Here is a 24916-nt window from a genome sequence, read left to right on the forward strand (position 1 = left end):
ATTACTGTACTGAAAATCAGTACTGATTTTTGATACTGTTATAGTATTGGAATTCGGTGCAGATATTTAATACTGATATTGTATTAGCAATTGGTATTGATTTTTGGTACTGTTATGGTATTGAAAATCAGTATTGATTTAATAACAAAAATCGGTATTGGAACAATACCGAAATCCTGTACCACAGCAGTACTGTTATTCGAGTCTTGGCCCAATTCTATTTATCATCCCAGTATTTCACCAATATTGCAACAGTACTGGCTTCTAATACAACGCCAGTACTCAATACTGTAAATCGATACTGGGCCATTATTTCGCCGATTGCAATTTCCCACATGGGTTTTAGTTCATTTGATAATGACCTAAACCACAGGTCGAAATGTCATGATATTTCTATTTTAATAAAGGGCTTATTGTCCAGTATTGGTCGTCTTTTGAATGTTACATACTTAATTTTGATAAATACATTTTGTTTGAAAAATTAAAAATCTTTTGTGTTAATTTAATGCTATTCTGTGATTCTCTGTCCTTTACTGTCTTAAAGGCTCATTGTAGATTGAAAATGGAACAATAGAATTTCCAACAATAAATTTTGTTTCCTTTTTCTGTGTATGGCATATCATAAGACAATGTGTACGACGGAAGGGACTACTTTAGGTTCTCAGCTAGAAATTTGAGAAGAAGAATGGTCAGAGTGTGGACAAGGTCCGCAGTAGAGGTGCTCATTTTTTCTATAGAATTGATTTTTCAGATCAATTTAGATCGCCAATTTAAGAATCATTGATTAACGACAAAATCAGACCTGAAAAATCGATTCAGATAAGATCGCGATTCAAAATCGGTATGTAAAAAACAGTTTAAAAATTTAAAAGCGCATATTTTTTATACAAGTAATGAAAAATTGACAAAACAAATATAAGAAATAATAAGAATATTTTTAAGTCAGCTCTCCAATTTTTAAACCACCATATTCATCTTGACTAAAGAACCAAACGCGATGTTATTGCGACAGATTAAGATAAGAAAATTTGGAAACTAAGGAATTTGAATCCTATGGTTGGGATCTCAGAAATTCCCCTTGTTCCTTCTCTTAACATCCCCTGTAAAGAAATAGACGAGAAAAATATTGGTCCGAAAGTCGGCTGAATCGGGAATCGATTCCCGTGTATTGTAAGAATAATATTTTCTATGATAAAAATGTTATAAATCATTAATATTATATAATAAAATTAATATAATATAATTAATGAAATTATTTTTAAACATATGACACAACATATAATTATAGATACATTGGCAAATATTCACAAGAAAAGAATTTTTGAAAGTAAAACTTGATAGGTGAGGTAAATATATATTGAAGAACTATATTATTATATCAGTAATTTTTTCGTATTCTTGTAGTTTTTTTTCGTGCGGGTTATATTATATATATATATGTAATTGAAATAAGTCAGTTGATATTATAAATAAATTATTTACCTCTATTTTTGTAGCTGGTCAAAATATTTTGCATATTTTGTAAATACATTTAAAAAAACTTTAAAAAAGAAAATAAACTTTGTCCATTTTTAAACATAATTATATAAATTTGTATATAAATTATAAGGTTTTATATATATCATCATGTCAAATTTTATATGAAACATTATATGTATATATATGTATACTATTCGGCTTATTGATGTATTTTTATGTAAATAATAGAATTGGAAAATTTTTATTTAATAATTTTTCTTTTGTTAAGCAATCGGAAACAATATTTCAAAATTTTTTGTTTTTCATTATTTAATAAAGCTATATATAATTCATGAACACATTTATGTGATATCTGTGATTTATTATTACATATGTTTTATTTTTTAATATAAATACTAAACTAAGAAAGTTATATAGATGTTTAATTATTAAGATTAATAAAGAATAATATTTTTGTGTGTATATTGTGTGTGCGTGTGTGTGCGTGGGTATGCGTGGGTGTGCGTGTGTATGTGTGTGTTATTATCAAAGGCGAATTGTATATTAAAAGATTAATTTGTTTTCGTAAACTGTTGAAAAAAATTTAATGTTTTTCCACTTTTAACTTTATTACAACTTACCATGAATTTTTACAATTTTCATAAATTTGTACAAAGTTGAGATTTGTTCAAAGTTTTAATTTTTCATAGAAGTAAATTGTTGTAAAATTATTTCCACCGCAGAAAAGTTAACAAACGAAAAACGTTTGTTAAACGTTTACGTAATGTTAATTTGATGTTGGTGGGGTTTGGAGAATTTGTTCTTTGTGTAATTATAGCGGCGTCTTGCGGGTAAAGTTTTGTTAGCATTTCATTTGGTACGTAATGCGTATTATCGAATTTGCAAAAACAGCGACCAATTTCGTAATTATCGATCCATTTTGGCGCTGCTGAATATTATATAATATTATATAAAATTAATGATTTATAACATTTTTATTATAGAAAATATTCTTACAATACACGTATTTATATTAATATAGCTAATTTTTCAAAATCTTAACATAGAAATGTCGATTTGACAATGAGTTATCATCAAGATTCTTCTACTTTCTTATTTGTTTTGTTAATCTTTCATTATTTGTATAAAAATATGCGCTTTTAAATTTTTTAACTGTTTTTTACATACCGATTTTGAATCGCGATCTCTAAATCGATCTTTTTAGGTCCGATTTTGTCGTGAATCAATGATTCTTAAATTGGCGATCTAAATTGATCTGAAAAATCAATTCTTTAGAAAAAAATGGGCACCTCTACTGCGGACCTTGTCCACACTCTGACCATTCTTCTTCTCAAATTTCTACCTAAGAACCTAAAGTAGTCCCTTCCGTCGTATACATTGTCACGTGATGTACCCCACACAGCGCAATTATTCAAAAATGTTCCATACGTGAAAATGTTTCTTAAATACGTAAAAATGTCCGCTATTTTGTCACAAATATGTTTATGAAAGATTGCATAAATGTTTCAAATGTTACTTTTTCTATGTTATGTTTCTTCCCATACAGCTCCGTTAGATTGCAAAAACATTACAACAATCTTTCACCGCAATATTGCAATATTGCAAATTCACTGCAAAATGTTGCTACATCATTGCTGTTGAATTGTAGCAATGTTAAAATGTCCGCTTTTTGGAAAATAATAAAATTATTGATTATCGTTAACATCTTTTATTGTACAATATTGCAAAAAATTATTTTATTACAGTATTATACCCAGCAAATACCAAGTTACAGTTATATAATTGTTAGTTGTAATTTTCCACTCAACAATATAATTGTTATAATACACGTATTATATTTTTGAGTGGGAAATTACAACTAACAATTATATAGCTGTAACTTGGTGTTTGCTGGGTATATGTATATATATTACAATATATAAATTATAGAATTTGGATTACATGCAATATTTCCGAAATATTAATGTCATGTTGCTATAAGTGTGCTGGAATTTTGTGCACCTATATCTCTGCAATGTCTTTATAATGTTGCATTGCAACTTGCAACATTGCAACGTTGCAGCACGATTGCAATAATCTGTGCTGTATGGGTTAGATGTTATAATGAGTGTTACTTGAAATTTTTTTGAAACTTTGAAACGTTTCTACAACATTTCTGTTAAGTTTTGTGCTGTGTGGGACCCTAAGTATAAAAGAGAAAAAAATATATTGTTGGAAATTCTATTCTTCCATTTTTATTCTACGATGAGCTTCTAAGACAGAAGAAGACAGAGAATCGAGGTGGTGGGCCAGGAGAGCTTGAATTGTTTTAGAGAGAAGAGGACCCAGGCTAACAGCGGAGGGACGACCTCGGAGAGGGAGGAACGGAGACTGGGCGGCCGACCCGGTGAGTAGAAAAGAGCAATACAATGTACACAGTACCGAGTACGAAAGAGAAAGATACTGCAAGTAAACTCGTTACAGCCTCGAGTGAACGAACAGCAGCGGTCCGTAACGGGGAAGGAAAGGCGCCTGCATCCCTCCACAAGGATGACCACCCCTGAGGGGCCCGTCACCACTCGTCGAAGGAAACTCGGAGATCGTCCGGGACCGATCACCCCGGGACGCTCTCCCCCAGCGGAAGGCTGTCACGAACACCCCCATGTAGCAGTACGAGATGTGGACGGGACCGCCCAGAATGGACCTGCAACATCGTCACTCCCGAGAGCGAACGTTCGAATTTAACGGCGGAAGTCTGCGACCAACCGCGACAGACGGAGATCGATACGAGGATCGATTCCGGGCCTGGCGCGGGGCGCAACGCTGCCGCGAAACATGGCAACTGGGCCGGGATGGCGCGCAGTGTCTCCCCCTCCCCTACAGCGTACCTCCCGACTGCGACGACAACGACTGCGGCGAATAATTGTAAGGCCACCTCCTCGATCGCCCGGTAAGAGCGGAATCGGCGAGGACCCGTGGGTAATAGATTATTATCGCGATACCGAGCAATTATGCTAGTAACAATTTAGTACCGAGAATTTGTGGAAGACTCACGGGACTCGCGTCGATCTCCGCGTAATTAAGTTTCTACGTATCTCTTTGCCTTCTTCGCCTTCCGAGGGACACCGAAACGAGTCGACAGTCACTGTATATCGTATCGTAATGGTAATATTATATAGAGTCCCTTGTTATCGTTTTGACGTTGTAAGATTATCTAGAGTCATTTCGTACCGAGTTTGAGAATAATTGTCGCTGAATTAAGCTACGGCGTTTACAATTCCGAGCCGACTACGAAAGGAGGAGAATAACCTTAACTAGATATTTAAAGAAAACAAAGCGACCTCCTCCGCGCTCGATGATCATGTTATGCCAACGCCTTGTTCTTATATCTATTATTCACTGCAATGATTTTAGTTCATGTCAATATTTCCTTTCTCTCTCCGAGACTACGATTCCGACTCTCCTTACAGAAAGAACCACGACACTCTACCCCCTGTTGATACCGAGCTTCCGAGGCTGAGCCGTCGTGTCCGCTAATTAGTTCGCGATATTGATGAGTGGTGCGGCCTGACCGTACCTGGCGCCCAAGAATTACGATACCGAGTGACGATTGAAAGAACGGAGAGCGGCACGACGAGGTTGCGCAGCGGTCTCTCTCGCACTCTCTCTCTTTTGGACGAGAGAGGACGGAGAGACGGTTGCAATATATATATATATATATATATATATATATATATATATATACATATATGTATATACAGGGTGTCCCATCAAAAGTGGCCACCCCCTTTTATCTTTGAAACTAAAAGATATAGACCATAAAAATTATTAAAAAACCACTCCTCAATGTTTAAAGTCGACCAGACTGGCAATAATTTATTATAAATAATTATTTGATGTACTTGAAAAGGGCTGCAATGACAGCCGAAACGTTGTTGTATTTCAAATAATTATTTATAATAAATTATTGCCAGTCTGGTCGACTTTAAACATTGAGGAGTGGTTTTTTATTAATTATTACTGGCAACCTTAAGGATTATTATTTATCATAAAAATTATATATGAAATTAAATGGCTCAATGGAACGGCGTGGATAGGTATCGGACTCGTACGCGAACTGTACCCCGGCCTTAGCGACAAAAGGTCTGTTCTTTTCAGCTGAACTGATTACACTAAGTCAGAGGTTGTCTTTTTTGCTCGACATTAGAAGGAAAAAGATAACCTCTGAACTAGTGTAGCCAGTTCAGCTCAAAAGAACAGACTTAAAAACGCGATTAGCTTCAGCGTTCCCCTTTCCCCGCGGACTCTTGATAACCGAACAGCTGACCGACGACTGACGAGGATCAGAGCTGCGAGGAGCAAGGAAAACGGCGACTCTATGCGGCGCGGCGCCCATCGCCCGCCTTGAGCTCATTAGCGCGAACAATATAAGTCCGTTCGTCTGTCTATATATCTGTATAAATATGCGAACTATGCTAATATTATATCAAAATACATTGTTGAATATACAGCAAATGTGTTATATGTTGTATTTATTACTCTGTAATTGCGACAGTTAAGTATAAATTGTAAATTAAAGTGAAAATTAAATAATTGAGCAAGAATTTTGAATTTGTATTTATATTTTTGATAATATTGATTTAAAGTTCTCAGTGACAAGTTATTTATTGATAGATAAAGTTTTATTAATAATAACTGTTTAGGATTTATTATATATTATATGCACTGTGACGTGACGCTTTTGAGAGCGCCGTTACAAGGGCGAAAAGCCCGATCGGGTAGGGCGCGGGGATCTGGAGCGCCCCTCATTTCGGGGAGGGTGCGATCCGTTTGCGTTGTTTCGTTTTTTTTATTACCGTATTTTTGCGAGAATCGCAATTGCACGCAGCATCGGCCCGTCGATGCGCGTGCAACACGATTCGTAGGGAGAGCGACAACGACGGCCCGAGAGAGCGGCAGGAGAGGTTGTAAAGCAAGAGAGAGAGAGATGGAGGATGCCGGAATACCACAGCCGAGAGAGAAGGATGGATCGAGAGTGAGAGAGAGAGAGAGAGAGAGAGCACGGGACCGCGCGCAGTTAAGTATCAAATAGCCGAATTTTATTTATTATCTCTCGCGCAATGTTGATGCCGTACGGATATTCTAGGATACCGAGAGGACTCCGAGTCGCGCCTACACCTGGACCGCCCCTGGAGAAGGACGACGGAGGGCCCGGCCAGCCTACCGCTTGTTCCCCCAGGAGAAAAGCCGCAGGAACAAACCCGGAGAAAAATCCTCTCGAGCAGCAGGAAGATACCGGCGAGAGAATTACCCCGCTAGAGGGGGAGGCGGGGAAGACTTTAGGGCCTCGCCATCGACCCTATCATCGAGGGAATGCGCGAGAGATCGGCGCGGCACGTAGGGTACCGAGGCGCGCGAGGCCCGGCTCTCCACTGTTCGGTGTGCCTTAGAACAGAGAGGGTGCCTCCAGAACTCCCAAACGTACGACCCGAGGACCAGAATTCGTCGCCAGAAACGGTAAGCCGCCTCTCGAGTAGTCGTAGATCCGTGTTGGTTGGTACCGTAGGTATTGATCGTGTATTGTAATTACCGTGAGTACCGCACTCTCTCATTTTTCGTATCGTTTTGTGTGTGAGAGAGCGGTCTCTCTCTTGTCTTTTCTTGGAGTATCGTATCGCGGGGCCAGCCGACTTTGCGTTTCGCGAACCGAGCCCTCTCCGAAAAGTGCCGCCGACAGTCCATCGTCTCGAAAGTAATTATTATAAATTCGGGTTACCGAGATATTCAGAGCCACGTTTCCTGTAGGCTCGATTATTAGATTTTCGGAATTTGCGTGTAGCCGTTCTCCGCGAGTTTGTTAAATATTTCATTGTTTTCGACTCGGCGAGAGTCGTGCGAGAGAGTCACAAAATTTCCGTCATCTAGTTGTTATCTTTTTTTGCATACCGCGCCGTGTCTCGGAGTATCTTATTGTGACCTCTGTCTATACCACGTGCCCGCGAAAATAAGTTGGACCATCATAACGTTTACCGATTTTGTCTTTGTTTATCCCGTTTGTATATTATTGTCGCGAAATTCTCTAAGATGTTTCACATTGAATAATTAAGAATAATTTTATAGATCAATTCCGAAATATCGATATTCGCAGATCTTAGGATATTATATTTTGTTTCCCTACCGCTAGTTTATATATTACTGTTTGTTACCTAATTATATTATCCAATTGTATTTATTAGATGTCAAATTGTAAATCCTAAGTGTCAAATATATATATCTATGTCAAATTATAACACCACGTGTATGTCTCTCTATACCTCTCTCTCTCCCATAGACCCATCACTCCTATAGACCCGCGACTCTGTATGAAATTTGGAGAAGTGACTTTAAGTACCGTTCACAGTAGTATCGTGGCGCGTTCACATGCGCCTGGCGCCCAACTGTACCGTGAGTACCGAATGTACCTAAGTACGAATAAGTACTTCTTTCCTTACCGACTTTTACCGTATTAAGATTCAGATTAGTAGACTATTTAAATTGAACGCTCCCCTGACCGAACTTGGCGTTTCGGCACAGGAAAAGACGTTGCAGCACATATGATTCAAACAAAATTAAATAATATTGATTAATCTAGCAATTTTTATCTTTTATTGTCATCATCGAATAATTTAAACTGTCTACTGTTAAATTCTGACAGATATGTAGAAGATATTGATCCATTATACAGCAATCAATCAACCAATCAACAGTCATCAACCCTGAGATTTGACCAGTTTTTATTTTGATGATTTCAACAATTAGTTCCATCTATCGTTGCAAATCAATAAAAATATAATAATAAAGACATCAATTAAATTTAATTTCAATTCGTTACTTCTTTTTCATTATTTATAGGAATATACTTTTGTGTAAATATAAATTAATATTACAATGAGTGGAATTATTTGTAATAAATTAGAATCACGAAAATTCTATTGTAAATATTTTTAATACAGGTACGTATGACTCGCGTATGAAACATCAGTTTTTCGCAACAAACGAGATAATGAGTTTAAATGTACTCGCAATAAATGTTTACATTTTATAGTGTTTGAATAGCAAGTTGAATCATTTGTGAGACAGAAATCTACTACAAGTTAAAAATAATTTAAAATTACAGTTTCGTCTTATGAAATCATTATGTCGTAGTGTTATTTAAATTCTGTCCCGCAAACTGCATCATGTACACAAGTTCTACGATTTTCTTTCGTTCTTATATTAAGATTTTAGAATTTAAATTTTTAAATTGTTTTCATTGATATTACCAAAATTATGTTACTAATTGTAATTGTGTTTATACGATATATCGAAAATGAGAAGTAAATGTTCGAAAGTAAAAATTAAGATTTATTATTGCTACAGTCATATATGTATATATATGTATATATATATATATATATATATATATATATATACATATAATAAGAATACTTTTAAGTCAGCTCTTTAATTTTAAAACCACAATCTACACTTCATTCCTCTCGACCAATACAGCCAAACGCGATGTTATTGCGACGTGATGCCGGAGCGTTGGCCGAACTTCGACGGGTTAACACCACACATATCTAAACATATGCACGTATACACATATACACATGATAGGTTAGCACCACACATATCTAAACATATGCACGTATACAACACATACGCGTAAAAATGTTTTTAATATATAACTTTTTTATTAGACTTGCAATCTCACTTTTAATCGTTTACTAATAATTCTTCATATTATCCTTACTGCGCATACTATATTTCATGCACAGACAAACTGCAGAACTTTTTTTATTAAATAAGTATTATTACGAACTGACACAAAGCAGCCGATAACAAAATTGTAATTTTTGATTTTTATATGATTTATATATGCAAACATAGCTAGCGCGGTCCGTTTTTATAAGTACTTTAATTGTGGAAAAGGATTTATTGATCAGTATAGTCAATAAAAAGTTATATGAAAAAAATAAATATTCTCGCATTCAATCGGTAAAAAGATCATCCGGGATCCCCTTAACATCCCCTGTAAAGAAATAGGCGAGAAAAATATTGGTCCGAAAGTTGGCTGAATCGGGAATCGAACCCGAGACCTTCCGCTTGCCGGGCTACTGCTCTTCCAAATGAACTTTACATAAATATATATTTATATTTAAACTCACGTTTAACATGTTAATAAGAGATTTCTGAGGCGATTTGGAGACGATTCTTCCTCAGCGAAAATGTCCAGGCACCAATAATTTTTGAGTTATAAATGATTGAAAATAAAAGCTTTTTTGTAAACTAAGCTTTGTAAAAATAAATTATTAACAGAACTACATTTTTTAGTTAATTTCAGGTACAGTTTACTGTAAAAGAATTTTAATTTAAGGCTTAGTTACATAGATACATGATTTCAAAAATTGGGAACATTAAAAAATGATGACTTTTTTTATCATTTTTACTGAGGAAAAATCGTCTCCAAACCGCCTCAGAAATCTCCCATTAACGTATAAAACGCGAGTCACTGGACACCTAGTATATATATATATATATATATATATATATATATAAAGATTTTTAATAAGCTTCACACCTTTAACATATATTCAAAATTAAATCAATTCTATACATATATATTGTAAATAAGTAGTACATGTAGAAAACTTAATGTTTGGATTTACATTATTTAAATTACACGTACAGGATGTGCTAAAAGTCTGGAAATAATTAAATATTCCACAAATTATACATTTTAGAAAAAATGTTTTAAGTAAAAATTGTAGCGGTTAAAAATATCTATCTATTAGTTTTGTCAGTTTGACCATAGATGATAATGCCAAGGTCAGAGCAAGATCATCTTAAATTATTCAAATAAAATTACTACTTTTTTTATATAAATCGATTCCTTGCAATATTCTGCATAAAAAGTTATATGGGTAAAATAGTGAGAAAAAAGTGAATATTTTATGCGATATTTAATGTTTTAATTTTACATAATCTTACATAAATCATGAAAGCAACTTCCTCTGTCTATCCTTTTCGGATTAATACAACCCATACGTCTATCACACTGCGCAGTTCGCGCGAAACTGATTCTCGTGAGGGGTATTGCCAGCGCGGGACCGAGGTGACCACTTCATGTGAGCTCGAACAAGAATAAGTCTCGCTCGAGCCGCGTGACGGATATGTGGAGTGTAGAAGTTGCGCGAGTCTAATGAAAGCGTAGATATTTGATCACAAAAGATTCTTGTAGAAAATTGTATTTCTTCGTTCGTATTTTTTGTTAAAGATTTAAATATTAAATTTATATATGCGTTGTATAATTAATTGATATATTTTTTATGCATTTATTGCAATAATTATTATTGCATACATGCGTCATAATTTTTGAGATTTTATTACCAAAGAATATATATATATATACATATAATATAACATCGCTTTGCGTATGTAATATTCGGTTAGATTAAACGAAATGATATATATGTATATATATGCTACATAAATTTATTTTTTATTTTACACCTGTCAAACTGTTAACCTTCATAATAAAAGTTGCTGATGCTATTAAAATAACACACAATATTAATCGAGATAGCCAGTCGGGGAAAAGCAACAAAAATATTTGCGATAAGTGACTTTCCATGCCTTTTTCAAAAATAAATATATTGTAAAGAAAAGAGAATCAATTCATATATTAAGAAATCACTTAATTTTAAATAAATAAATTATTTTTTTAGCATATTATGATTATTGTTATTTTTCAGATATAAAAGCTTTCTATTAAAACAAATATTAGTAAAAAACAATCACTTATATGATTTTTTAACATAAATAGCATATAATTTGCTAGAGGAAAAAATACTGTTACTTTACGACATAGACACCCACACAGCACAAAACATTTCAGAGACCTTCGCAAAATTTATTCAAAAATGTTTTATATATGTTTTAAATACGTGAAAATGTCCGCTATTTTGTCACAAATATGTTTATGAAAGATTGCATAAATGTTTTAAATGTTACTTTTTCTATGGTATGTTTCTTACCCAGTAAGAAATGATTGGTCGAATTGTCATCGATTCGACGAATTTGACATCGATTCGACAACAAATCGACGTCGATTCGGCCATCATTTCTCACTGGGTAGATGTTATAATGACTTGTCAGTATTACTTGTAACTTTTTTGAAACTTTGAAACGTTTCTGCAACATTTCAGTTGAGTTTTGTGCTGTGTGGGCAATTTAGCAAACAACTGAACGAGACCTGAAGAACACGTGGAGGGAGTTCTTGTGAATTTCTTTGTTCTTTTTTAACAAAAAGAGATGACCTAGGTAGGGTCCAGGTAGGGCCAAAATCCTGTTAAGCAGGGTCGAGTCCAAGATATAAATGCTTGTGGAAACTTGAGTGGGGGAAAGAAGAAATATATATATATATATATATATATATTCTATCTTTATTTTCTTTGTTCCGAAACGTTTGGTCATTCTTCTCACTCTCTTATTGTTCGTGGTGCAGTAAACCTCGTGCAGAGTGCATAGAATGTATCCATCGTCCGTTAAGAACGATTAAAACTGCGAGTTGTTTTAATATTGTGTTATATATATATATATATATATATATATATATAATATTATTCGCATTAAATAATGACTACAATACTGGATTTGCATCCCGAGATAATTTTCTACAATTATGGAAAACGAGAATATTAGTTTGAAAGACATTGTAATTATTGTAAATGTACGTTCCACGTGCACGAAATTTCGAGATATAGCTGACGACAACACATTCTGGAAGAAAAAGTTTGGTCAGAGGTATGTTTTTATCTGTGCACTTTTTGTTATTTTAATTAATCGGTGTATCGTATAAAAAGGGATTTTGCAATAACCTGGCCAAAAATAAAATTAAAAGACTACGCAAAAAAATTGTTTTTTGAAACATTTAAAATAAGAAAAATACAAATTGACGTTCGTGTAAAATTAAAAATTAATAAATCATAAATAGTAGGCCAAATAAACGAGAAAATATAATTTAGATGTAAGGATAAAATTATTTATTTATAATACAAATGTAGACGTTTCGACCTTACTAGGTTTTTATCAATACAATCTCTTTATTGCTGACAAAATATAATTATATATAAAAAATAATTATATGTATAAAATAATTAAATAATTATTTCTCGAAATACAGAGAAGGAATAGAGAAAAGAGCATATTAAACAACTCGAGATACAAAATTTTATTCTTTGCTAATTTTAAATAATATCTGTAACGGTATTATAAAAACTGTACATAGAATATATTTGGTATTACACGTGCAAGCAAAGTGGCACTTTGTGTGCGTGTTTTCTGTGTGGAAAGCGGCCGATTTCCCACGCCGCCATCTTGCGGCGGCACGATGAGTGAATAAGCCGCGTTCAAAGCCATTACCTACGGCTGAGCCGCGTTCAAAGTCATTGTCCACGGCTATTCCCGCACCGTGCCGCCGCAAGATGGCGGCGTGCGATTGGCCACCTTGCGCACAGAAAACACGCACAAAGCCACTTTGCCTGCACTTGTAATACAAAATAGTATGTGTATCACGTGCGGATTGACAATTGTTCACTCGTGTGGGGTGGTAAATAGTATGTGTATCACGTGCGGATTGACAATTGTTCACTCGTGTGGGGTGGTCGCACTCGCCTTCGGCTCGTGCGTCCATCCCCCCGCACTCGTGACCAATTGTCAACTTTCCACACTTGATACAAAATACTATTCCTTATTACACATTACATACTTATAATATTACTATTATTGTTTACAGTACTTCATACAAAAATTTGCACAAATATTTCGTAATAAACGTATAAAATATTTGTACAAAATGGGGGAGAAAAGTGTTACGTCTAGACTCAATAAAAGGAAGAGTCGAAAGAAGGACGCAACTATACTTATCTCTCAAACAACGCTTGGCGGTGCGTTTGTTCGAGCCAAGCAAACGTGCGAAGGTCTTAATATGTCTGTGACCTGGAGAGTCACTTTTACGCTATTTAAAGGCTGTTCTCTCGGTGGTCCCTTTTTGGCAAAAGAATTAAATCTCTTTTGCTCAGGATGGGATCCAGTGCGTCTATTGGGCAGAGAAGAATGAAAAAGAGGGAGGGGGGTTAGTCAATTAATAGTAGAAGATTCATAAAATAACAAATTTATTAATTCATTAAACAAAAATAATTTATCTATTAAAGGATATTCTAAATTCTATATAATATACCTAGCGCGTGCATGTGTGTGTTTCTCGCGGGTGTTACAATCGTTCGGAGGTCATCAATCGGGATTACAAGGGAAAGAGTCATTCTTCAAAGTTTATCTAAATCCCGATTAGTTATTAGAAAATAGATATAACATATTACTAAATAATTACTTATCTACATGTATGGGGTGTGTCGGAGTCATAGAGAAGGTCATTTGCGTGGTTCCACTACAAGACCGAACGGAATGAAATAATTGAATTGACAGGCGGGGTTCTAAAATAATTCTCGGGAACTTTTTTTCGTGGATTACGTACGATAATGTATTAATATGTAATATGTTCTAAAATAATTCTCGGGAACTTTTTTTCGTGGATTACGTACGATAATGTATTAATATGTATATATTATTCTTTTTATTTTATTTCTCAGTTCGCTTAGTCAGATTTATCAATAATTTGGGAGTAAGAAGAGAAACGGATTACTCTGCTAACGCGGAAAATCTAGAGTGATTTCGAGAGAAGGAGGGATAGAAGAAAATCACGGATTGCTCTGCTATTGCAGGGAATCCAGAGTGATTTTCGAGGGTGAGAAAGAGAGACAAGAAACCACGGATTACTCTGTTAACGCGGAGAATCTAGAGTGATTTTGAGAGAGGGAGCAAATAAGATAAGGTAGATGATTGGTTAACAAATCCCATAGCGAAATAAGAAGGTAATAAAAATAAAAGCTTAATAATTTAATTGAATTCCCGGGATTATATTTTACAAGAGGGAGGTGTGAATGTATCAGATAGATTTACTACTTATAGCGAGCGGTGGGTTAGGCTTTGTTGAGGCAGCTCCGGCTCAGTAGTCTCGCACTAGCACAAGTGCGAAGCAAACACAACTATTTTACTTGTAGAGAGCGATGGATCAGTCTCGATTAAAGCAGTTTTGGTTTGTTAGTCTTTGCATAAGCACAAGCACTAAAGTAGTAGTGCTCCGTGGCAAAGTTCGCGTTTATATCCCGGTTTTACGCCCTCCGTTTTGTCCTCTTAATAAGACCCTGCGAACGAAAATCCTTAGACGCAGTTTTGGATATTTTTGCCTTTCATAGGATGAGTTCCGAGGATTGGCGAATTAGAAGTTTATTACAAGGATCCTCGAATCGGAGTTCGTTTCCAAAAGCGGGGATAACTCGAAATTAAGTATTGTTGGCGATGTTTGTTCTTAGATTTTCCTGGCGTGTATCGGGATGTTTGGCGGTTATTAGTGATGTTCTTTTATCAATGAGACTGCTGATTTATCATTTATTTGGCGAGAATCGACGAGTGTGTCCTTTCTCCAATTTTATTTTCTTGAGAAAAATCTACTTCCGGCGCGTTTCTGGCGTCGTGTTCTCGCGATTTGTACATGACAATTTCCGTTTGTTCGGCACGTCTTATTTACAAGTTTTATAAATATCAAAATATATATTTTTTTTCTTTCGCTTTCGGCACTTTACGCCCCGTTTTCACGTCTTAATAATTTATAATATTTGCCAGATCCTCCCGATACATCCGGCTGTTTGCGATTTTGTCGTACGTGTCGCTCGGATTATTATTTCTTGCAATTTTTTATTATCTAAGAACAAACTTCCGCTTCGGTTGTGAGAAAGAAAAGAATCGTGGAGTCCACAGGAAGTAACAATTAATTAAACTAAGTTATAACTATTAATAAATGAAATAATTAGTCAAATAATTATGTTCTTCACGCACATATACGGCATGAACAGAGCATAATTCTGGATTGAACAATTTAAAAATCAAATTTGATACTAAGCTTATGCAAAGAATATTAAAAGCATGAGTGACTAGACCGTGGAATTTCAAGGTCTAGTTCTTTCTTGACTTAGAAATTTATTTCTTGTAAGACATTTCTTCCTTTTTGCTTTATCTATATTTACTAATTTTCATGTTTTATTTTCTTTTTTTCTTTTATTGCTTTAATCCATTTCTTTTAATCTTTGCTATTTATAACTTCCTCATATGTTAAAAATGCGTAATCGTTGTATCTGTGTGGGAATTTTGTAGTCCTTTGAGATCTTTTTGGTGTATTTTCTGTTGACTCTTGTAATATGTCATTGCGTCAATGCGATCCGACTCGTCGGGAGTTCCCACACTTAGATATTATTGTAAAAATCTTATTCTTATTAATTTTGTCACATCCATGTTACGTTTGAACTATCCATCATATTACTCAAGAATACTTGACGAAAAGGAACGAAGGCCCCACTTTCCGAATCGATTCAAGCCGACAACAGCCAGGCCAGGTGTGACAATCTACTGCCAAGATCGGAGCGGGTACTCTGCGATAGGCCTTCCGTCGGAATACACATTGTAAAAGGCTGCATGAGTCGTTCCCCCGAGAAGTCGGACCGCCGCTGGCTATTAAACGTTAAACTGAGGATTGTTGTCTTGAATTGTCGGAGACAAGTGTATACACAAAGAGAGAGAGTCTATTCTATAAATCTGGCTTACGGTTATACGTGTGAGTAGCAATTATTTAAGCGGCTCTGCCCGGAGCAATTTTCCATTTCCATATAATTCTCGACCTTATTTTCCTTAATTTACAATTTTGGGTCCTCCCAAGTCCCATCCCTGAGAACCTACTAAATTTTCCGTGAAAATTCTTTTGTTTTATTAATCTAAATTTAAAAGAAATTTACTAATTTTATAAAAATTAGTTGGCGCCTATTGTTATATATTTAAATATTAATAAAGAGCCCTGACGGCCACGGACCCGGTCGCGTCGGGTGAGAGCTATTGCTTAAAATAATTATATATCAAGTTATTTATTAAGTCGCATAGCCCGCCTCAAAGTAAAGGAAGTTGGTCGTTTACCCAGATTTTGAGTTCATTAGCTATATTTTTGTTAAGATTATGTATTTGTGTCATGTGATTTTGTATATTTGTACATGGATTCAAGGATGGCATAATAATTTTAGGACAATATTTACATTTTACTCCGTTGGTTTCAATAGGAGTAAAAGTATTATGTAATTCTCACATAAATGCATGTGAGAACCTCACATCCTAAAATGTATGAACCCTGAGAATTACATAATACTTTTACTCCTATTGAAACCAACGGAGTAAAATGTAAATATTGTCCTAAAATTATTATGCCATCCTTGAATCCATGTACGAATATACAAAATCACATGACACAAATACATAATCTTAACAAAAATATAGCTAATGAACTCAAAATCTGGGTAAACGACCAACTTCCTTTACTTGAGAAACGCAAATCTTGCGAACAATTAAAAAAATCTGATATTTTTAATATAATGGTACATTTACACAGAATTCATAATGTCACTGTACTTCAAAAATGTATACCAACAGGGTAAGAAGAATTTCCGCATGCATAATGCATAATCGCATGTGAGAACCTCACATGGTTACGGTCGTTGTGTTCTTACAATTTGTACATAAGGTTTTCCGCTTGATCGGCACGTCTTATTTGTTAATTTTATAGATATAAAAATATGTATTTATTTTTCCTTGCTTTTGGCACTTTTTGCCCCGTCTTTATATCTTAATAATTTATGATATTTGTTAGACCTCTCCGATACTTCCGGCTGTGTTGGCACGTTTGCGATTTCATCATACGCGTCGCTCGGATTATTATTTCCTGCAATTTTTATTTATCTAGGGACAAACTCCGCTCCGGTTGTGAGAAAGAATAGAAACGTGGAGTCCACAGGACGTAATAATCGCAAGCCTCGCATTTCTGAATTAAATAAAGTTGATTGTTTACCCAGATTTTGAGTTTATTAGCTATATCTTCGTTAATATTATGTATATTTGTTTGCCAATAATAATTTCGTTTTAATCCGGCAGCGCGTTGGGAAATATCATTGAGAGATAAGAGAAGAAATTACACAGTTAATTGATCAATTTCACTTATTTTACTCCATTGTAATACAACTCGACATTTACTTCACTAACAATCAGTGAGGACTCTAAACACGAGTATATCTCGCCGAGGCACAAAGCAGAGTGAGAAATCAAAAACAAGCTTCGGAATGTATCGATACTCGATGGAGGGGGCTTTTCGAATCAGCAGCACTCGATCGGTGCTGTCCCCACAAGCCTGAAGCTAGAGTTCTTAATTTCGGCGCTCAATCACGAACATACCGCCTGACTCGTACTTTTAATACGAAACATACTCCTTTATGAAGCAGCTAATAACTAGTTTCTATAAACTACGAACAATTGCTTAATTACAAAGTTTTTTTTTTGTTAATAGTAGGTACTTAACTAATTTACTTAACTAAATTAAGATACTTAATAACTAAATAATACATTTAACTAACTGCCGCCCGACGTCGAGAATTATCTACGAGGTATCGATGGGAAGTCGACATAACTGAGATATCGGACGTTTGGTGACACGAGAAGTGGTTTTCACTTTCGCAACTCTCACGAATCCCTTTTCGTCTGGGAATACAATTATGACACGCCCTAATTCCCATTTAGACGGAGGCAGTAAATGGTCACGCACTATGACTAGATCATTAATCTTGAGATTAGGTTGTTCCTTCCGCTATTTATACCGTTGCTGTAAGGTGTGCAGATAGTCCTGCGACCAGATACGCCAAAATTGTTCCAGCATACGTCGTATACGCTGCCAGCGACTCAGGCGTGATTCTTTGAGATTCAGAGTAGACTCATCAGGTACGGTTACTAACGGTCCACCTGTCAGGAAATGTCCAGGGGTAAGAGGAGTAATATCCGTCGGATCGTCAGTCAGTGGGGCAATTGGACGGGAGTTAAGACAAGCTTCTACTTGAGTCAATAATGTGGTAAACTCTTCCACAGATAACGTATGTGGACCTATTACACGTTTTAAATGATATTTTATTGACTTTACGCCAGCCTCCCATATGCCTCCAAAATGAGGGGCAGCCGGGGGAATAAATTGCCAAGTCGTCCCGTCTGAGGCTAAATGCGCAATTAAATCTGCGTCACAAATTAAAGCTTCAAATGTACGAGCGAGCTCTCGTTGTGCTCCCTGAAAATTAGTGCCGTTGTCACTCAGCATTAGTGTAGGTATACCACGGCGAGCTGCGAATCTACGAAAGGCTGATAAAAATCCATTCGTGGAATAATCATTAACTAATTCTAAATGTACGGCCTTAGTAGCCAGACAAACAAATACTGCAATATAAGCCTTGTGAGCCCGTTGACCGCGGCCTACTAGAGGCAATATTTGAACCGGCCCGGCATAGTCTACACCACAATTTTGAAAGGGACGAGCTGGTTGAACCCGTGTCTCTGGCAGATTACCCATAATCTGCTCAATAGGTAATGCCTTTTGTCGCGCGCATTTGACACACTCATAGATGTGATGTTTAACAACATTACGTGCTTGTAGGATCCAAAAATTTTGTCTTAGAACTCGTAATGTTAACTGCGATCCTCCATGCAGGGTTTGCTTATGAGCGTGATCAACTATGAGTTCTGAGATACGGTGACGAGGAAGTATTATAGGATGCTTCTCATTATACGATAACATAGAGTGATGTAATCGACCACCAACTCTTAGTAGGCCTTGAGAATCCAGAAATGGACTCAAATTTTTCAACTTACTCGACTTGGGCAACCCTTGACGTAATCTAACAGCTCTAATTTCAGACTGAAAATGAACACCTTGGACATAAGCAATCCAAAATTCCCTGGCTCTTCGAATGTTGTCAGAAAGAGTGTTTTCACTTAACAAAAAAGTGTCCTTAACGCTTGCTATTCTATACTTCAGACAATTCTTAAATAAGATACAATAGGCGGTAACTCTAAGTAGTTTCGGCCAAGATGAAAATTGTTGAGGTAACTCCCATTCTACATTTGTCTTTTGAACTAAATGCACAAGAACGGAGCGTTGCTCCGTCGTGGCGTCTGAAGTTAATACCGGGGGTTGAACTGGCCAGGTAGTGGTATGATTGCGCAACCAAGACGGGCCTTTCCACCATAAGGGGTGTCTAAGTAATTCCTTTGCCGAGATGCCTCGCGATGCACAATCAGATGGATTATTTTTAGTGTCAACATACTTCCATCGTGCGGACGGAAGACGCGTTTGTATTTCCAAAGTTCTGTTTGCCACAAATGGCTTCCATTGAGAAGGATGTTGTTTAATCCAAGCAAGCGTAACCATAGAGTCTGACCAGCAATAACAAGGAATTTGTACTCCTAAAATCCCTTGCACATATTCCATTAATCTGACTAGTAGAACCGCGGCACATAATTCTAATCGAGGTATGCTAATGGTTTTAATGGGAGCAACCTTAGATTTAGCTACAAGAAGTGTCACGCTACAGGATTCTAATAAAGAAGTACGGAGATAAATAACCGCAGCGTAAGCGCGGTTAGAGGCATCTGCAAATCCGTGCAATTCACACTCAGAAAGGGGAACTTGTTGTGTCCAACGTGGTATTGAAAGCGCTTTAATACACTCTAGATCTCGACAGAAGAAAGACCACCGTTCCGCAAGGTCATTAACGAGGGGTGAGTCCCACTCAACTGTCTAATCCAAAGCTCCTGCATAAAAATCTTAGCAGTTATTATCACAGGAGTAATCCATCCTAATGGATCGTAAAAGCGAGCAATAATGGACAATACAGTACGTTTTGTCAAACGTTCAATTCCAATAACTCGTGTATTAAAATTAAAACAATCTGTTTTGGGGTTCCAATTGATACCTAGCACCTTCACGGATGCTTCCTCTTCCAACGGCATATTATCTAATTTAATACGATCTGAGATGGAAATATCATTTAGTAGTTCGTCATAATTTGACGCCCATTTTCGCAAATGAAATCCTCCCTTCTCTAATAAACAAATTAGTTGACGTCGAATCTCCAGTATGGAGGTGACGTCGTCTGCTCCGAATAAAACATCATCTACATAGATGGAATTTTCCATCACCGTTCTGGCAAGAGGATAATCAGCTCCTTCATCCTGAGACAATTGATGTAATACCCTCATCGCGAGAAATGGTGCCGAAGCGGTTCCGTAAGTAACGGTTAACAATCGATAATGACCAACGGGATTGTCCGGTTTCGATCGCCAGAGAATCCTTTGGTAATCAGTGTCATTCGAATGTACGAGTATTTGCCTGAACATTTTTGCAATGTCGGCGGTAAATACCAAACGATGTGTGCGCCAACGCATTATTATTGAGGGAAGATCATTCTGAAGCTTAGGGTCAGGTAAAAGATGATCATTGAGCGATGTCCCATTGGAGGTAGGGCTAGAAGCATTAAAAACTACTCGCAACGGCGAAGTACTACTGGATTCTTTTAAGACTGGATGATGTAGAATATACAGAGAAGGACGTAATGGCATCTCATGAGATTTAATAGAAATCATATGACCTAGCGTCTCATAGTCGCTTAAGAATTTATGATATGATAAACTCAATTGCGTATTTCGTGCTAAACGTCGTTCTAATTTTTCCAGTGATTTAGCAGCAGTTGTATAGGATTCACCAATATCAATTGGAAAATTGCTCTTAAATGGCAGACATACTATATATCGTCCGTTTGACAGTCGAGAGTAAGTGGAAGAAAAATGTTCTTCACATTGCTTCTCCTCCTCCGATAATATCGTGTGAACAATAGGAGTTTCTTCGACCTCCCAAAAGCGTTTTAAACATGAGTGTATTTCAGAAAACGCGGCACAATGTAGGCTGGATACACTAATGTGATGAACGGATCGATTCTCCGAAAGAGTTCCAAACAATATCCATCCAAAGATCGTCTGTTGTGCTACAGGAGAATCCCTAGGCCCTCTTCGTAGGCCCTCCAATAAGATCGAGCCATACAAATCAGCACCAATCAACAAATCGATAGGCTCTCGATTAGTAGGATCTGGATCCGCTAATTGCAATCCCTGCAAATGAACGTGTTGATTACACAGTGACTGAACAGGTTGATACGAAGTTAATTTAGAAAAAACTAAGGCATGGACGGGTAAAGATTCCTGCCCATCGCATGAATTTAAATGTAAATAAACAGTATAGTTTGCAACTCCCGTTGACTGACCTCCCAGTCCAAAGACCTCTACATGAGTTCTCTTACGTTTCGCCTTAAGTAGTTGTACTACTTCGATGACAAAAGTGGCTTCTGAGCCAGGATCAATCAAGGCACGAATGCTGAGTGAACGACCATTTTCAGAAATTACTGATACGCGAGCCGTAGCAAGAAGAATAGAATTTGATTTTTCGTAGTTCTTAGGAACAAAGACCCTTAACGCTTGACTAGTAGTAGCAGTCTCACTCACTGATGTCTCAGTCGACGTGGAATTATTCGGACTGGCAGTCACCTTACCGGTATCCTGATCATTCTCATTCTCATAATGAAGTAGCGAGTGGTGCCTACGTCGGCAGCGTATACAACATCCTTGATACGGACAGTCGCGCGGTAGATGCCCCGGTCGTAAACAATTAAAGCAGCAACGATGATGTTTCATCAAAGTACGTCGCTGTTCCGCTGAAAGAGACTTAAATTGAGCGCATTGCGATAACAAATGAGAGAATTGACACGACAAGCATTTCGAAGATGATACAGCAGATACGTGGGACTTAGTAGTTATAGAACGATTTGATTTAATCATTGAATAATCATTCAAAGGATGGGCAGCTTCTAAAGCACGTATTCTAACAGAAAGAAAATTATTCAACTTGTTATAGGATGGTGGTTCGATTGAATCACCCAAACTCAGCTCCCATTTCTTTCGCGTTCGAGAGTCTAAATGCTGTACAATCTGGAAAACTAATAAATCGTCCCAGGTATCTACTGGTCTGCCAAGATTACGCAACGCAACAAGCGCATCATTAATAATATCACGAATATTTTTTAAGGCTGCTACGGATTCCGATTTCATCGGATTAATACTGAATATAGTTTGTAAATAAGAAGTAATAATAGCGCGTTGATTCTCATATCTATTCTTTAGTTCGATCCATGCCGTTCGATAATTCGCGTCAGTAATGGTTACATTTTTAATAACTAAGCTAGCCTCATCTGTAAGGCTTGTTTTCAAGTAATGTAATCTCTGTACATTGGAGAGACTTTCATTATTAGCGACTAGAGATTCAAAGAGATCTCGGAAGTTAGCCCAATCAGTATAACGGCCCGAGAATTTGGGCAATGTTATGCGAGGTAATTGAATCGCGGTTGTATTAGTATCACTAGTTATAGAAGAGTCGCTAGCATTGGCAGTAGCCGTCGCAACGGGTTTAATCAACTTATCCAATATTTCCGTCAAGTAGTCCGATGCAGTCATATAGGCCTCCTCAGCCAGGAGAAACTCCTCATCAGTGAAGTACGACTCCTCTCGCTCCTTGATTGTCGCAGCAATTTCAATTTCTACATGGAGACGTTGACATTGTTTCCAGTGATCCGTTAGAATCTGTATGCGATTGCGTAGAACCGCTGGAGTCCAATTCTTCTGCCCGATCTTTTTTAGATTCTCCACAGTACGGTTAACAAGGCCGAACATGACACGCTGTTCAGTTAGGTGACGTTCCATATTGCTAGAGCACCGTATATATGAGCAAAATCGTACTTAGGAATTCGCCTGTCAATATTGACGAATGATGTCTGTTCAAAGTACAGGTAGTAAAAAAAAAAGAGACACTGAACGTAAACACAGTCGTTCGTGCCGCGTCCTTATCGGAACGCTCGTAACTCGTATTACACGGCGATAATTATCTGCTTTGATCAATTAACGGTGTTAACAATGTATAGTTCAGGTAACTCACAACTCTCTTTTCAGTCTCTGGAATCTTATGAAATTCCCACAGCACTCGTCAATACATCGCCGACGAAATATCCGGCTCGAAGGATTAAATGTTTGCCAATAATAATTTCGTTTTAATCCGGCAGCGCGTTGGGAAATATCATTGAGAGATAAGAGAAGAAATTACACAGTTAATTGATCAATTTCACTTATTTTACTCCATTGTAATACAACTCGACATTTACTTCACTAACAATCAGTGAGAACTCTAAACACGAGTATATCTCGCCGAGGCACAAAGCAGAGTGAGAAATCAAAAACAAGCTTCGGAATGTATCGATACTCGATGGAGGGGGCTTTTCGAATCAGCAGCACTCGATCGGTGCTGTCCCCACAAGCCTGAAGCTAGAGTTCTTAATTTCGGCGCTCAATCACGAACAATATTTATTATATGCTTTTCCGTCTTCGTATTTGGATACAAAAATGGATAATAAATTGTAGGACAATAATTACATTTTATTCCGTTATTGCTCTCTATTGTAGAATAGGGATCATCTTTCAATTTATCATAAATACCAGAATGTGCCCTTGCCATATGTGCTTTCATACATCGAATGTGACACAAATCATATTTCTTATCACAAATATTACACATTTAATTCTCCGTATCTTTTCTCAAATAATACCACATCCATTTATATTCCATTGAGCTTTCATCGTAATCTGACATATCTGCCATGATGACTGCTCTGTAGATTGTGCACTACTCATATGGTTAATAAAGAGTATATAGAGTAAATACATTTATTCTAGAAATATATATATTCTAATATAATTCGATAGAATATAAAATATAAATTAAATGTAATAGAATTAAAATTAATTGACAAGCTCGATAGTTAAAAGTATAAGATTTAATTTTTATTAGGGCTTTTTCGAGCACGAAGTTAGAATAAAATAAAATAAAAAAAAACATAAATATCAAATGTAACATTTATTAGAAGCGGATCGTTTCGTACTTTTACTTAAAACTTCTTCAGCCGCAATATACAAACGCTATAAATATAATATAATAATTATCTTTAACAATTTTAAGAATATCAAATTTTATGTGAGTGTTGTTTACATAATTAAACTAAACTTGTTTGTCCAAGTTAGAATAAATAAATTTGTCCAAATCGTTTGTCCAAGTTAGAATAAATAAATTTTGCAGTGTGTCAAATGATAAAAATTATTCTGTATGTATACGTGTCAAAATTATTCGGTGTATAATAATCACGTTTACTTAACAATAATTACTGAGTTATGAACAGACAATGACATCAACCTTAAAGCGACGGTATTATATATACTAAGCAAACAGTGACGAAAAGACAATGACAATCATGTTGTATAATTTTGTTTATTAAAAATAGAATCTAATAACGGAAAGTAAGAAGAATCTAAATATTCG

The 24916-nt window shown here is 36.2% G+C and overlaps 1 protein-coding gene across 1 annotated transcript; it reads right to left on the reverse strand.

The window, feature by feature from the left end:
• Positions 1-217: 217 nt before the first annotated feature.
• On the reverse strand, positions 218-23253 carry LOC146724801 (uncharacterized). Its single transcript, XM_085489540.1, has 4 exons — positions 20421-23253; positions 18718-20043; positions 18282-18561; positions 218-362 (listed from the first exon to the last, which is right to left on the reverse strand). Exons 1-4 carry the CDS (start codon positions 23251-23253, stop codon positions 218-220), a joined length of 4584 nt encoding a protein of 1527 aa, XP_085345666.1.
• Positions 23254-24916: the final 1663 nt, after the last annotated feature.

This window comes from Nylanderia fulva, unplaced genomic scaffold (assembly GCF_048542155.1).
Source record: "Nylanderia fulva isolate GAGA-0341 unplaced genomic scaffold, ASM4854215v1 Scaffold116, whole genome shotgun sequence".
NCBI lineage: Eukaryota > Metazoa > Arthropoda > Insecta > Hymenoptera > Formicidae > Nylanderia > Nylanderia fulva.